We start from the raw sequence: 15,844 nt of genomic DNA, 5'->3' as shown, positions 1-15,844 counted from the left end.
AATGCAAGAACTTATAGATAACAGTATATTGTGTAATATTAGTTTGCTCTTGTGATGTGTAGGAAGTAAATACAAACACTTGCTTATTAGTGCCTCTCTGAGAACTTCAAAAGGGCAATGACACACCAAAACAGCGATCAACTCTGACCTAACCTGACATGAGCGTGGTCTAAAATTGTGAGCAGGTGCTGATGTGAGGGCTTCATTCTTGACATACAGAACATTTTAGCATAGGTAATGCACTGTCTCATTGCTTTTGTAAGCAAGCAGGAAGGTGAATGACTTGTACAGGATAAGGCAGCAAAAGCAGGGTTTATGATGTAAATGTATAGCTGTCTGCTTTCATCATGTGCTAGAGCAATATGTCACACTGTAGACCTTGACAAACATAATAATGTTACACAACACAACACAACAATATTCAGTTAGCTATGGTAAAAACCAGAGAACAGCAGCAACTCTTCAAAATTGAAAGGTAAAACTAGGGAATGTTTGGCACTTGCATCTCAGCCGTATGTTTTACATGAGTAGCATTGCACTCTTTACAATATTGTCAGACTCCAAAGGGACAGTTTTTTTTAACACTGATGCAGCAGCAGTTTATTGTCTTTTTTTTAATGTATTCTATGCATCCTTCCTCTTTGTGGAAACCTGGAGCCTGCATTAACAATAATTCAACTTGACCTTAGACAGTTCACTTCAGGTCAGTTAGGAGACAAGGAGTGTCTTTAGATTGTTTATCAACAAACACGTGCACCTTAAGACAACCCCACCCACCCCTTCCGAATTCATCTGACCTCATCTTCATCTCATCTGTGGTTTTCAGTGTTGGGGAAAAGTTATAAGCGTGCGTTTAGAAGAGTGAGCAGAGGAACTGAAGAGGTGGATGAGAGGGAGAGGTGGAGAGGAGAGAGGAGGTGGGGTTTTCTCTTTGGTATAAAAGCCTTCCGTGTAAGTCTCCGTAGTGCAGCTCGACAGAAGCTGGCAACCCTTGCAGCCTGTGCCTATTGTGGGACATATGCCTGGATCAGCCTGCACAAAGGTAGGAGCACTTGTAGCTGTTTGTCAAAGTCCAACTGGACAGTAAACCATAATCAAACTTTAGTTAATACATGTCTATTTCATTGAATGGGAAAATATTTACAGTATTAAGTTCAGGTTTATTATTCTTTTGTCTGAGAGCACTGATTTTGATGGATGATTAATTAAAATTCAACTGCTGTGAACATATATCACTGATCATTGTTAAGTAATGAAATTTTGTATGGATAATGATTCATATCAAGGTACCTAGTTGGTTTTGGTTTAACCATCTCTGCTCTGTAATAGAGCAACCATGATTTTTTTAAAGAAGAAAATACAAGATATAAGATTATATTTTACCTATTTGTTTTTCAGGTTAATAGAATGAAGGTACAGTAACAAATACAGTCAATAAAGCAATAAATTCATATTTAGAGTATTATATTTTTTTAATTTTGAAAGACTGTACATAAATATATGTATTTATATACAGTCTCTGTCTTTTCAGGATATTCAGAAGAATATCAACTGTTCCACCTCTGCTGCACTGCCCACCTGCCCTCCTGCTGCCACCTTCACTGTAAGTTAGTGCTCACTGTTCAGACATATAGTATGACACAGATGCTCTGTGTAGTTTGTAGTTATACTCTCTCAATTAATCTCTAACTGTAATGATGGCTCCAGGAACTCCAGCCACTGATGGCGCACCCTGACCCGCCGTCTGAGCATGACAAGTCCCAGGAGGACACGAAGGAGAAGGACCCAGTGCAGTCTGCAGGACCCACAGCCCTGCAAAAGGCCAGGGCCCGCTTCCTCAAAGGAGTCTCCTACTTTGCTGGAGACATGCCAGTGTTTGCCAAATGGATGGAAAGTGAGTTGACACTAACTGCTTACTTACTTGACTGTGATACTGACTGTACCCTTAGGGGATATATACTGATTCCCTTTCCTCTTTACCTGACATTTGTTACACTGCATGTAATTATTAATGTTGGGAGAGGGACACATTGTGACACAGATGTCCCCTCATCCTCTGATTATTTTAGTGTCTCAGGTGTCCCTTCTCATTGACTTTTGCTCACTGCTAAATAAATCTGTCTTTAGTTAAAACACCGTCCAGGATTGTTTTTTATCTTGCCCCTGCCTGAAAAGACTAAAACTTGACCAACATTCATTGAGTGAAGCCCACTAATGTCAGCACCCTCTCTATGCTCTCTCTTTCCATTTTCTAGAACAGTTCATCTTGTTGCAGCTGCTGGACTGGGTTTTGCGTGGAGCTGCCCAAGTGATGTTTGTCAATAACCCTCTGAGTGGCCTCATCATTTTTGCTGGCCTCATCCTGCAGAACTACTGGTGGGCACTCAATGGCTTTGTGGGCACACTTTTTGCCACCATTTCTGCTCTCATCCTGCAACAGAACAGGTTTGAAAGATCCCTAACACATTTTTGAGCTCACATCCATCACAAAAAATATATGTGAAATGATCATGTAGGACGAGCCACATACATTGTGTTGCACAACAGGAAAATATGAATTCATTCAATCAAATTATTTTCCTTCAGAGGCGCAATAGCTGCAGGACTGTATGGTTACAACGGCATCCTGGTGGGTCTGCTGATGGCTGTGTTTTCTAATGCAGGAGACTGGTACTGGTGGCTCCTGCTACCCAACATCTTCATGTCCATGATGTGGTAAGCAGATAGTAAACAATACAGCAGAGTCATGGCGATTAACAAAACCATGACATGTAAAATGTCAAAACTTTATCTTATTGGAGTATAAGCATATATATGCCAGAACTTTAGGGACGAAAAGATCTTAGCAACTGAAAGAAATGTAATGCTCCTAGATGCAGATTTGCTACAGGTGTGAAAGTAATGCTGCACACTTGCATCTCTATAACTTGCTGGTATAATTATATAATATTACATGAATAGTAAAAGTAGGAATTGTGCAGAATCAACTGTGAATGTGATTGAAATATAAGCACATAAAAAATATATACTTAAATTATTGTTTCAGTTAAATATATATTAAAACACTGATGATGTTGTATCATTGTGTTTCAGCCCAATTGTGTCCAGTGCCTTGGCATCCATTAACAGTCGCTGGGATCTGCCAGTGTTTACCCTGCCCTTCAACATCCTGGTGTGTCTCCACATGGTTGCCACCGGCCACTACAACCACCACTTCCCCCAAGTCCTCATTCAGCCTCGCTCAGAGCTGCCAAACATCACCTGGGCTGAAATCGATGTAGCCAAGGTCAGTGACAGGCCAGGGTTTGTCTGTGTAGCCTATTCTGTAATCTAATCCTGTGTTAGATTTGAAAAAGCCCTCCTAGGGTGTACAATAATACTTTGTTGTGCACCTACAATTATGTTCCTTTAGCTGTTCATGTCAGTGCCTGTGGGAATTGGCCAAGTCTACGGCTGTGACAACCCCTGGACAGGAGGAATCTTCATCATCTCCCTCTTCATCTCTTCCCCCATCACCTGTGCTCATGCTGTCCTGGGATCTGCAGTGGGAATGGTTTCAGGTGAGAGGACCAGACAATAACTTGGCAGGCATCCAATATAAGATGCCTGACTGTTCAGACATATAGTATGTTTCAGCTCTAAGATGACCAAAAAGTTGAGGTGTAAAGTAACCATTAGGGTCATTGTTTATTAAGACAATCCAAACTGAGGTTATCGCTTCTCAGACAGCATCTGTGTGTTTATTTTGCAGGTCTGGCTCTGGCAGCTCCTTTTGGAGACATTTACTTTGGCCTCTGGGGATATAACTGTGTGCTTGCCTGCATCGCCATTGGAGGAATGTTTTACGCTCTCACCTGGCAGGTGCACCTGCTTGCCATCACATGCGGTGAGTAGACACCTGGAAGATAAAACACATTAATTGATAATGCATCTAATCCAGACAGGATGACTATGAATGTATGAATGTTATCTCATGTTATATGTCTTCTTCTCTGCAGCTTTTTTCTGTGCATACCTCGGCTCAGCCATTGCCAACATCATGTCCAGGGTGAGTACACACTTTCTCTCACTGCATTTATATATATATATATATATATATATATATATGATAATCACAGGTTACTAACTGTAACATGATTTATTTTTCACCTGCAGTTTGGTCTGCCAGCCTGCACCTGGCCTTTCTGTCTCTCTGCCCTCACTTTCCTCCTCTTAACCACGGGGACCAATAGAATCTTCAAACTCCCACTGGCCAAGGTAACTTACCCTGAGAAAAACCTGGGCTTCTTCTGGAAGATGAAGAAGCAGGAGAAAAAGGAGAAGGCTGAGAAAGAGAGGAAAGAGCAGGAGGAACAGCAGAAAGCCATTGAGGAAGAGGTGATACTAAATGAGAAAGAGCAGCTGAGGCTTGAGCTTGAGAGAATGGAAGAAGGGAGAGGAGCAACTGAGGCATCAGAGAGTAAAAATGATGAGACTCCTGGGGTGGAACAGCAGGACACAGGAGAGGAGGTAGAAATCAGACAGAATGATCTAACTGAGGTCACTCCTGCTGATTACGTTTAATACTACATTTCTGCAGAGTAAGAGAGAGAGAAGGGGAGAGATGATAACATGCTAATGGAACTTAAACGGTGAATGTAAATGAGTGTATCTGTAAATATTCTTTCAGTATGTTTATACAGTATATTTTACTATAAAATAGTAACAGTGGCAGTTCCTTTGGAGTCCAAGTCATGTTTTACTGGAGGATTTTTTGTAGCACTAATTTGTTCTGTAAGACCTTGTTTATATATTAAATGTATATTTTTCTAAATAAATAAATAATTATTTTTAATTATCAGTCTAGTCCATGTTGGTTTATTCAGTATTGAAGTCATATACAAAATGATTTCAAATAATCTGTGAAATCTGTAATCTGTTGATATGATCAGTTATTCTTCTTGACTGTCAAACTCTTGTTATATATCACTTAGCAGTAAGGCACAGTTGTTTGTCCTACATGCAAAGGACAAAGCAAATAAATTCACTATAAATTCTGTAAATACATAAACCTTTAAGTTTTTAAGTTAAAAACAATGTGCAGTTCAAGCTACTGTGCAGAACACACTTAAATCATATATCTACTATACTTTCAACTATAGTTTACATCCTACCAAATCATGTCACTGTCTTATGGTTTTTAATTATCCTAAACCTACCATAAATAAACCTCACAAGCTACATCACAGGAAGAAATGCAATATATATATATATATATATATATATAAGAGTGGAGTTCGCCACTGTGATATTTCATCTTAGGTATCTTTAAGCTCAGAAAGACCAGTATACACCTAAATCCAATTTTCACACCTAACACCTTTTCAGTGTTTTCTTGGCCCTACCATTCCTATCATGACCGCACACGATGATACAGATCATATGCGACAACACAGCACTACCCCAGGTGATGTACTGTTTGTACTACATGTAATTAAAGTATGATTGAAGAAGACAACAACACTGAAAAAGTGGAACTGTGAGATGCCTTTTGCAAATCCTGATTGCTCATGTTGGCTGAGGGCCAGGTGGTGGTGTGCTCCCAGTCACATGAAGGGCTGTGAATGGAAGGTGGCCCGTGACATCTACTTTTTCTATCTGTATGTATGAGAGAACCAGCAGAGCCTGTTTTTTACATGTCCCCTATGTAAAAACCAAACCTTTTTAAAGAGAACAAGAGAAAGCCAATATTCCTAAAGTAAAACAAAAAAATGAACTTTATAAAATACGCTTAAACTGGGAGCAGCACTAGGTCCCCTTTGGCTTTAACTTGTGTATAATTAATAGTTTGATCATTTGGGGAATGGACTACTTTCTTTCTGTTTCTTGTCCAGAGTAAAATAGGAGGAGCTTTAGATCCCTCTGTAAGGTAAGTATGAAGCAGCCCTTAGATGGCTTTTAATAGGGGAGTCTTGTGAAGTTGTTGTGAGGCTGCAAATGTGGGAGCAGTAATCATATGAGGAGCACATCTGAGTTCCTGACTGCATAAGAGATCCCTGGTGTTCAGTTGCTTTCCTGTCCCAGTGGTTTTCAGCCCATAAAATAACTCCCACAGGTGGTGACACAAAGCCAAGGTTTGAGTTGAGTTACTGTAGACAGTGTTAGAGGGTACTGTAGGGTTAGCTGTGCCAGGCCTTCATACTGTTAGTAGAGTCCATAATTCTAGCCATAGGAATACATTAAGGTCTAATGTGGTAATACTACATGGTGCAATATGTTAAACTCAGAGTACTGTAAGTATTTGACAACATTGCTCAACATTAATATTCATTCATATTGTTCTTCACCTTGTCTCATGGTAAGAAAATTATGCTGTACTTTGAACTTGTACTGCCTTTTGTAAAGTTAATTAACCTCAAAATAGGTCAGAAAACGTGACCTTCAAAAGCGCACTGGCATGTTCCAGTGATCAGTGATCAGTGCACAGGAGATTGGTGCTTTTATTAGTCTTCCTGGTCTGGTGATGCTATTTGGGTTGCACAATATGCCTGCAACATTCCAGTGCTTAATGAAGCATACAGATGCTGGTTTGGGTGGTTGGGCCTTTTACCTGCACAATGAAATCTAGAGCCATCCAAAAGCACATCCTGTGCTGCTACAAACTGATAACTTTGGAGCCTGATAAACTTCTTCTTCTTAATCAGCTGACCCCTCTTAATTGGCTGATAGTTTGGACGATATCTAAAATATTTATCACAAGTTCTTTGTTGTCAATTAGAATTACCACCTAGTGGTTGTATGTCTGTCATGTCAGTCCACTTGCAGTTCCAGTGTGAGTTATGGCCAAAAATGTGTTTTATGCGGTCAGAGTGACCTTGACCTATGACCCCCAAAATCTAATCAGTTCATCTTTGATTTCAGGTGAATGTTACTGAGATGTTGCATTCAATATAGGACAGATGGACATATGGAAGGACAGACAATCTGAAAACATAATGCCTCAGGCTATGGCTGTTGCCTGCACAGAAACATAAAACTGCTAATGGTTTAAGGTTTAGTGATCTTAAACAAAAAATTGCATGTTTTCTGAATGGAGGACCTTTTAAGGGTGTGTATGGCCAGTTCAGAGGCCAGTAAGAGGTAGGTACAGGATGTAAGGAAATGTGAATAGTGTGGGCCTCAAGCCCATTAAGCGGCTTTATCATTAACATTGCTTGTCTCTTTCTTCAAGACCTTCATCAACTAGTTTCAGATTAAGGTTTTGTTTCTTGTTTCCATACATTTACACTGATAGCACTCATTCCCTGCAATCATTAACAATAACACTGATTAATAATTTATTTTATTTTAGCTTTTAGGTTATTTGCATGAGTGAGCTTTTAGGCCAAGCTGGTGGCCATCAGTGTGGAAATCTGACTTTGGTCATTTAATCCTTTAAATAAGTGCAAAGAAATCCTGGTGGGATTTATAAAATCATTTCGTATCATAGGCATCACCAGACTGCTTTTACTGGGGCACGGGGGTGGGGGGTGCCTCAATAGAGCTATATGCCATTACCATGCTTCAGATTTTTGCAAAGCGTGCTACAGTGTGAAACTGTTGCATTGGACCTGTCAGTCAGTTTGAATGTTGATTGTGGGGCACAGATTGTGATTTTGAATGTAAACAAATAGGAAAAAATGGAATGGAATGGAAAATCAAAGCCAACATTTGAGTCAAAATTGCATTCTATGTGTATTATGACATTGTCAGGGCTCTACTGTATATAAGGCTGCAGCTCTCCAGAACACCACACCATTTCAAACCTTTCAGCAATCAACACACCACTGTGAGGAAGCTAATACTACTACGGACAATGCAAGCAGACCACTGAAACAGACATCTGTTCAGAGAGAAAGAAAGACCTTCAGCAAGATTAAAAGGTTTATGGCTGAGCTCCAATGGAGAAGGAGAAAAAATAATGTTCTCCACAAAGAACTGAAGGGTGGACAGGAAAAGTTTGACACTCAGCTCCAGATGGAGAAGGTGAAAAACAAGGCGCTTGAAGCAGAACTGGAGAAACTCAGTGAAAGGTATGAACTTGATGTCCTCACATCAGCCAGGCAGCAGGCTGACAGTCTTCAGTGTGAGCTTAAGAACCAAATCAAGTCTCACAAAGACACAGTGTCACAGAACGAGCTGTTGGTCCCAAACCTGAGGAGACTGAGATGTCTGAGACAATGAGGACAACCAACACTTCAGCCTGGAAGAGAACTCGCCACTTTCTGGGCTTGAGGAAACCAAAGAGCTGGAACAAGTCAGCGGTGCCTTCATCCACCAGCAGCACCTGAGCTGACTTTCCCTCCCTCATCCACTGTAAGAAAATTGACCTTTTTCAAAGCAGACATGAAAATTCCAGGCAGCCGAGGCAGACGGCCGCCTGCCATGAGCCAGGTTCTGCTCAAGGTTTCTTCCTCCCAAGGGAGTTTTTTCCTTGCCACCGTCACCAAGTGCTTGCTCATGGGGGAACTGTTGGGTCACCTGAACACAAGGTCCATACATGTCACGTCAGGCAAACATCAGGGGTGAGTGGAGGGTTCTATTTCATCCCTCCTGACCGCCAGAGGCTGTGCTTTAAGCACTGGATCTTCCCTCTTGCACATGCGCAGGTTGAGTATCTTATACCAACAACGTCACTTGTTTTATCAGAGAATTTGTCCCTTTTCATCTTCTTGCTTCGCAGTTCACTACTGTGGTAGCTTTAGTTTTAGCTACTTTTTCAAATGGTAAAATGGTAAATGGACTGTACTTATATAGCGCTTTTCTAGTCATATCGACCACTCAAAGCACTTCACGCCACGTCACATTCACCCATGCACACACACATTCACACACCGATGCACACACGCATCAGGGGCAATTTGGGGTTTTTATGTTTTGCCTTCCAAGGCCTTCCATTTGGTCTCTCTGTCTCCACACTAGTGTTCACCAGGCAGCCCTGTTGCCTCTGCAATCTCAGGGCATGAAAATGCTCCTGTAACTCTATGACTGGCTGATGTGTGCATCATCCAGGGCTAAGGTGGCCCAGGACATGACCGTCCTCCGTTCTCACGTGGCCCAGTTGGGCCTCACTGTGAATTTCGAGAAGAGCTCCCTGACTCCCTCTCAGAGCACGACTTTCATTGGTGTGGCTCTCAACTCCGTCAACACGAGGGCCTGTCTGGCCCCGTAGCATGTGGACAATATTCTCCACTTCTTTCCTCACTTCCGGAGGGGCAGGTCATTGCCGTCCAGTCCAGATCGAGTGGGTGGATGTTGAGGCTGTGGGCAGTTACAGGTACCTTGGGCTGGTGCTGGACAACAACACTGACCACCTCTACAGAAAGGGTCAGAGCAGAGGACCTATTCAATCCCTCTGATACTGCCATCATGAGAGACGTTGTTGGTATAAGATACTCCTCTGACAGTCATCTGGGATTCATAGAACCGTGGTTACATTTGTAACCTTTGATTTAAAATGTAATTTAAAAACAAATTAAAAAACCTTAAAAATAAATTTCCTGCAAGTGTTCAAGAACCTGTTGTCTAATGTAGACCTTGTTTCCCTGTTGAAGAGAGCCTGTGAAACCTGTTGAAAAAATAGTCACTGACATCTCATTAAAATAAAAGCTATAATCCCAACAAAAATTAAACTGTAAAATTACAACAAAACAGAAAGCAAAATACTTAAGCCTCTGCTCCATAAAATCAGATTCACTTTGATTAATCTCCATTATTTCTTTATGTTCTGTCTGAAACCACAATTACATTCTCAGTAACACCTTGACAAATGACTGACCAGTAACCACATATATGCCGCACTTTTCTCATGATTCCTGGCCAATATTCCACTTTCACAATTTCATGTGTTCAGTGCCTCTATTAATTAATTTGCGGTGGGGGGCCTGTGCCCCAGTTGAGCTCTATGCCAAGCAATACCCCTGTTTCCTATCATCATAAAACAAACTAAAAAGCACATAATGGTCAAGCTACAAACTAGGCTTTTCCACTGTTCCTCGAAATATACATGGTTATGTAACACTAACCTTTTAGAAGCTTCCAGGGCCTTCTTCCTCAATTAAAAGCATGTGCGATACAGTATGAAGATAGGTTTTAGAGAAGATAAGATTACTGCAGACATCTAGCCAGACGATTTCCTGCACAGTGTTTAGAGAGCTAAATTACAAAAATACACAGTCTTCCATCTCTGACTTAGAAGAACTGAATGTAGTGAGTTTATCAGGAAAGCACAACCACCATAAAGTGAAAGAACAGCTGCCTATGGACACTTTTCTGTTGAATGTCTATGATTGTACATTATGCTTACATAGCAGTGTGGCACCCTTTTTAACCTCATGCAGCCGTACACGAAATTAATTTAAAAGTGGATGGAGCTCATCCTCTGGGTTTGCTTAGATCTGAGGCAGTCATACCCACCAGCCCTCATAGGTTTAGAAAGATACAGTTCAATCAGTGTTTGTCAGTATAATTACAGAGCATGCTTTGAACAGTTACATCTAAATGTATAAATGTATGACTGTGACAGCTAGGCATAAACATACTCCCTGAAAGTTACCCAGGATATTTTGTTCCTTAAAGCTGATGTAACTCATGACAGCAAATCTTGATCTCGAGGTGTGATCATGGTGCCACAGAAACATATTTGCATCTCAAATGTTAGGTCAATTTCATTTACAGAGACACCACAGTTCAGCCTCTGCTGAGGAGCAACAGTGTTGGTCTTATGAGTCCAGGGGCCACAGCAGCAGATGTATGTGGACCAGAGAAAGGAAAGTTACGCTGACCTCTGATGGTCCAGCACAGCAGCTGCGCAGTGTCTTATCAGGAAAGTGATTATGTAATAAGGGATGTGTTCCTATCCTAACATCTCTGTAGCATGTAGGTAATCAGAAAATTCGAGACTCCTGAGAGACTTCTACCTTATCAGACTGGAAAGGTTGCTTTTGTCGAAGTGCTGAGACTAAAACTGAAAGGTCAGAAAGATTAAAGCTTTGCCAGTTTATATTGGATGAGTTAAGATTATGTTTAATGACCTAAATAGCAATTTTAAAATGGCAAATTCAACTCTGTATCAATAAAAAATAACTCAAACCTATAAAGCTTCACATCTAAAGTCCTATATCAAGAGCCAGTGTTCTTTAAACAAACTTTACATAACATTATTACTGAGCAAAATTCTTGACTGTGAATTTCCCAAAACCCCAAATTGTGACTTCACCACTGCAGTTTAAATCATAAGGGTCACAGCTGCACCTCCAGTCACCAGTGTGTCCTTGAATGAGGTCAGGTGGCACCTCCATGGCAACTCTCCTGCATGCCCACTGTCCCATCACACCTACACTACCTTATGTTGTGCATATTCATAAGGCTTCAGCTGGTGTCCAACATTTCACTGAACATTTTCAAGCATCACCAGCTGAGTTTGCAGGCTTTAACCCTGCAGCCACAGTCTTCAGCGAGCCAAAAATTGCAGGCAAAGTGTCAAAATGCGTGCGCTTACATGCACACAGACACACTCAAACAATCTGAGAAACTGGAGCAACCATGTTTATGTTCAGACTGCTGGTCTATTGCCACCGTCTGATGACAGCAGGGGTGAAAGAGAGGAGGGAAAAGAAAGAGCTGCAGACACAGAAAAGCAGAGTTATTGTACAGGGCAATGTGTTGCTGAATATAATATCATGAGCTGTGCCTCCTCAGCAGTACACCCATGACAAATGGTTCATGAAACCAGCACAAATACTTCTTGTTTGCCTGTGGCCTACAACAAATTCCAATAGACCTTTCAGTCTTTTTCATCATCAGCTTATCACACTGTTCACCTGCTGCCCACATTTCCTCATTCAGAGACTTTCCCCACAGTTCTCTTCAAATCAGTTTCAGTGATCATATGTTATGCACTGTTTAATCTCACTTAATCACAGATGGATCACTTAGTTCAATCTGACTCCCGCTCAGGTGAAGCTGCTGAGACAGGTGACTGTGATGTTAACTGCTCCGTAGATAATGTCAACCTGACCTGTCCGTTTAGCAGGGCTGCATAGTTCAAATGGTTGTTGTGCTTCTAATGAGGGTTGTGACTGAATGGGGTCAACAATGACTTTAACTGAAAATGGCTAGGGATAACAGATGCTAATTAATATATTATTTCATCCAAATAAACATATAAAATAAAAAAAGGGAATGCTTACTATGTCAACATAAATTAATATAACACAAAAACTCACCAGTTCTGTTACTTTAGTACATTGAATATTTTACTTAAGTAAAATTTTGAATGCATGACTTACTTTTTAATGAAGTGATATTCCATTGCAGTATTGATAATTTTACTTAAGTAAAAGACTTAAATACCCTTTCCATGTATCTTAGCAGGGACCCACCAGTGCTCCTGTATAGAGAACATACTGGAAACACCTGTAGGTTCAGCGCATATAAGTAAAGTTATGTAGATTTTTGAGTCATGTGACATGATTAATATCTTAAGCACATATGCGGCACAATGCAAAGAAGCTTCTAGAAAATAACACCTGAGCTCTTGTGGAATGAGGACAAGCTCTAGTTGTAATCTCACCTCTTGCTCCATACCATGACACTGGGAACATTTATCTTTGTTCACATCTGCCACTGCAGATTTTTTTTTTAAACACTGCTACTTGCAGACTACCTCACATGCTGTATTTAAATGCAAAAAGAAAAATGGAAACAAAGTTCAGAGTTTGCAGCCATGGTAGCAACGTTGGTATGCTAACATGCTCATAATAACAACGCTAACATGCAGATGTAAAGCACTGCATATAGTTCAGCATGATTACCATCTTACTTTAGTATATTAGCATGTTAGCTAATTCGCACAAAATAAAAACTACAACTGATGCTGCTGGGAATGTCATTAACTTTGCAGGACAAATCCAAATTTTGACCTGATGTTGGAATTACAGGAAAGGTCAGATGATCGCCAAACTCAGGAGACTATGAATGTCTGTAAAATCCATATCAATATATGAATATCCAACAGTAGTTGTAATTTCAGTCCAAAGTTGTCGGCTAGCATCCTCACAGACATGCTGCTATAAAGGCCAAATACAACTGTACAAACTGAATTTTTAACAAAACTGCTGCTTTATGCGACACCAACTTTCCACATATTCCTACAGACTTAAATCATATTTTATTATTCATTCTTTTTTCTTTCTTTTTTAAGGACAAAATAGATATTTAGCCTGTGCTCTCCAACAAACTGCCACAACACAACCAAAATTATGCAGAGTAGGCAAAGCTCAATGTTTCATGAAAAACAAAGACTGTGACTGAGTGACACAGACACCGACTCTACTGAGTCAGTATAGGAATAAACATCAGGATTTAAATGAATATTTTCATAATGAAAATATATTTTAAGAAATATAAAATGGTGGCTGCTGTGTTCATTGTAAATTCCACTGTGCGTAAAATTTGAACTAGAGCATTAATTAAATAAGTTGTTTCAAGTGTTGCTTGAAGATATATGCTAATTGCTTTGACAGGAGCACAGGCTGGAGCTCTGCTGCACAAATACATTGTCTTTTTGTTACTCAGATTTATGAGTTGACTTATGAGAAATGTCCAAAGAATGGCATGTTCATAGAGTTGCAGGAAATAAATTATTTCTGACTTTTCCCTTCAGCAAATTGTGATGTATCAAGATGTGTGAGGTTTGAAAGACAGTCTGTTATAATGGCTCACACCCTCAGGCCTTGTCCCCATCGATGTTTACAACACATCTTGTCTCATCCTCCTTGCTGATTTGAAGGAGTGAACCTACAAGCCAATGAGCCGTCATGAAATGTGTGCCTCTGTCACCTCGAGAGGAACAGAGCTGATACCTTTGCACATTTAAAGTATGCATAGAACATGGTGTGATTCATCAGGCAGAATACAAATAAATTATTCAAAAGTTTCAGCTTTAGAAGGATGTACACTAACAATACAGCACTTAACAAGGCTTGCGAACATGGGAATTGTGGTTGACAATTTTAACAATTACAAGTTACCTTTAAAAACTTTCTATAAGTAAACATACAAGGGCTCAACCCTTTTATATGACGTGCTCTGTCACTACGAATTTTAAGAATCAGGGGTAAGCTTTTTACACCTTTATGTATGTTAAGTGTCTATATAAAAACTGTAGATTCTGAAAACACTCAGATAACCAGAAGTGCTTATAGAATTGATTTAATAGCAAGATAAGTAACATGCAACATTTTTCTCAAAAATAGCTGAAAGGAAACAAGAAAACCCACAATAACAATTGCTGAAAAATCTAAGAAAATGGTGCTATAACATGCTAAATAACATGTTAAATATGAAACTATATATGATAAATCTCACAGAGGTTCATGAGTGAAAGTCATGGCTATCTCCCACCAGTTGCTTCAACTCTGTACTTTGGCAACAATGTGATATAAATCCTAACAAAATGAAATGAATATCAGTGACAAACGACCACAAAACATTCACTTCATGGCCATTATTAAAGACAAAGTAACTGACACTGTTGAAAGATGGGACTACACCTTTACTGCCACCGGTCTGTCTGTGTCTGGTCAATACAAAGCCCTTATACACTTGGGTTGTTTGGCCAAGAAAAGAAAGTATGAGGGTGAAAATACTGCCTGTATGATGTCTTCCAGCTGTTGGGCTCTCGGCCAAAACAAGTCTTCAAGGCACAAAACAGACTTTCTAAAACACACACACAATATACACACATAGAGGGAACAGTTTGCCACAGTGGATTGGATCAAAATGCATAAAAACCTGCAGTTGTTAAACAAGAAAAATCCCTTTAATAGCTAGATGAAAGGCTTTATTTTCTTTTACAGACTTGACATAAAGACAGTGGTTTCAGGTCGTTTTTAAATATTATTCTCCAGTGTATAAGTGAATTACTCAAAGTCTTCTACATCCATACAATACCTCAAATTTAAAGAACATGAATGAGAGCCAATATACACGTTTTCAGAAGAGCTAGAAAGACCTCTAGTGGTACATTGTGAAACATATGTTTCACTATACTGTCACTGCATGTCAACCATCTACACTGTGTTTAGACAGAATCTTCTCAGTGATGTGATCTTGTTGTTTTGCGGCATGAAATTTTGAGAAAGCAACATTCTAGACAAAACACTTTATTTGTATCATTAGATGTGACAAATGTAGGTGGCATTGAATGAGGGAGACTCAGAATCAATTCGTTCTTCAAAATTTTGGTTTAGATATTTAGTTGTGTTTGGGCCTTTCATATAAGGTTTTCATTTTGATGATACTTGGGTTGGCTCAGTGGTAAGCCTGTGGCCCACTTTTGTGGTCCAGCAGGCTCTCTTAAGCAAGCTGATCTAAATAATCTCCCTGCATTTGGCAAATTTTATTGTTCTGAGCATAGTAATATCTAGTTCCTCTCACACAGCATGTTGCATCATCTTTAGTGTTATGTCATTAAGAGCTTTTTATATACTTCATAAAATCAAGGCTTCCTCCTGCACTCAGCTGCATGGCTACACTGACTGTTGTTCCTCCATAAAAGGTTAATGTTATTTCATTTTATTAGCAGACACTTTTAGCATTTATTTTCTTTTTCTCATAAGTGAGTCTGACTGCTTTAGTAACCCCAAAGCAAACAAATCAACTATTTCAGAATTAGTGTCACTGAAAGGAATTTGGTCAGTCGCCATTTAAAGTGTTAGTTTTAAAGACAGTTATCAGTGAGAGAAAAACTGACATGTCTATTTTGAATTTAGGTAAACAACATGGGAAGACCTGGTAGAGCCATAAAAAAGAAAATCCAACA

General features: G+C 39.8%; 1 protein-coding gene across 1 annotated transcript; it reads left to right on the top strand.

Annotated features, from left to right (window-relative positions):
• The first annotated feature begins 865 nt into the window (after window positions 1-865).
• Window positions 866-4,834, top strand: slc14a2 (solute carrier family 14 member 2). Its single transcript, XM_018668314.2, has 10 exons — window positions 866-1,042; window positions 1,532-1,603; window positions 1,708-1,894; window positions 2,256-2,445; window positions 2,587-2,715; window positions 3,094-3,286; window positions 3,413-3,560; window positions 3,752-3,886; window positions 3,999-4,048; window positions 4,156-4,834. The coding sequence occupies exons 1-10, from the start codon at window positions 1,019-1,021 to the stop codon at window positions 4,561-4,563; spliced, it is 1,536 nt and encodes a 511-aa protein (XP_018523830.1). The 5' UTR covers window positions 866-1,018; the 3' UTR covers window positions 4,564-4,834.
• The last annotated feature ends 11,010 nt before the right edge of the window (window positions 4,835-15,844 follow it).

This window comes from Lates calcarifer, linkage group LG13 (genome assembly GCF_001640805.2).
Source record: "Lates calcarifer isolate ASB-BC8 linkage group LG13, TLL_Latcal_v3, whole genome shotgun sequence".
Lineage (NCBI taxonomy): Eukaryota > Metazoa > Chordata > Actinopteri > Centropomidae > Lates > Lates calcarifer.
This window is presented reverse-complemented; position numbering and strand designations above follow the sequence as displayed.

Excerpts from the sequence above, each read along its gene's own strand:
- slc14a2 (XM_018668314.2), top strand. The coding sequence starts at position 1,019 with ATGCCTGGATCAGCCTGCACAAAG. Across the intron at positions 1,604-1,707 it reads CTCCTGCTGCCACCTTCACT|GAACTCCAGCCACTGATGGC; the intron begins GTAAGTTAGTGC and ends TGATGGCTCCAG. Across the intron at positions 1,895-2,255 it reads GTTTGCCAAATGGATGGAAA|AACAGTTCATCTTGTTGCAG; the intron begins GTGAGTTGACAC and ends TCCATTTTCTAG.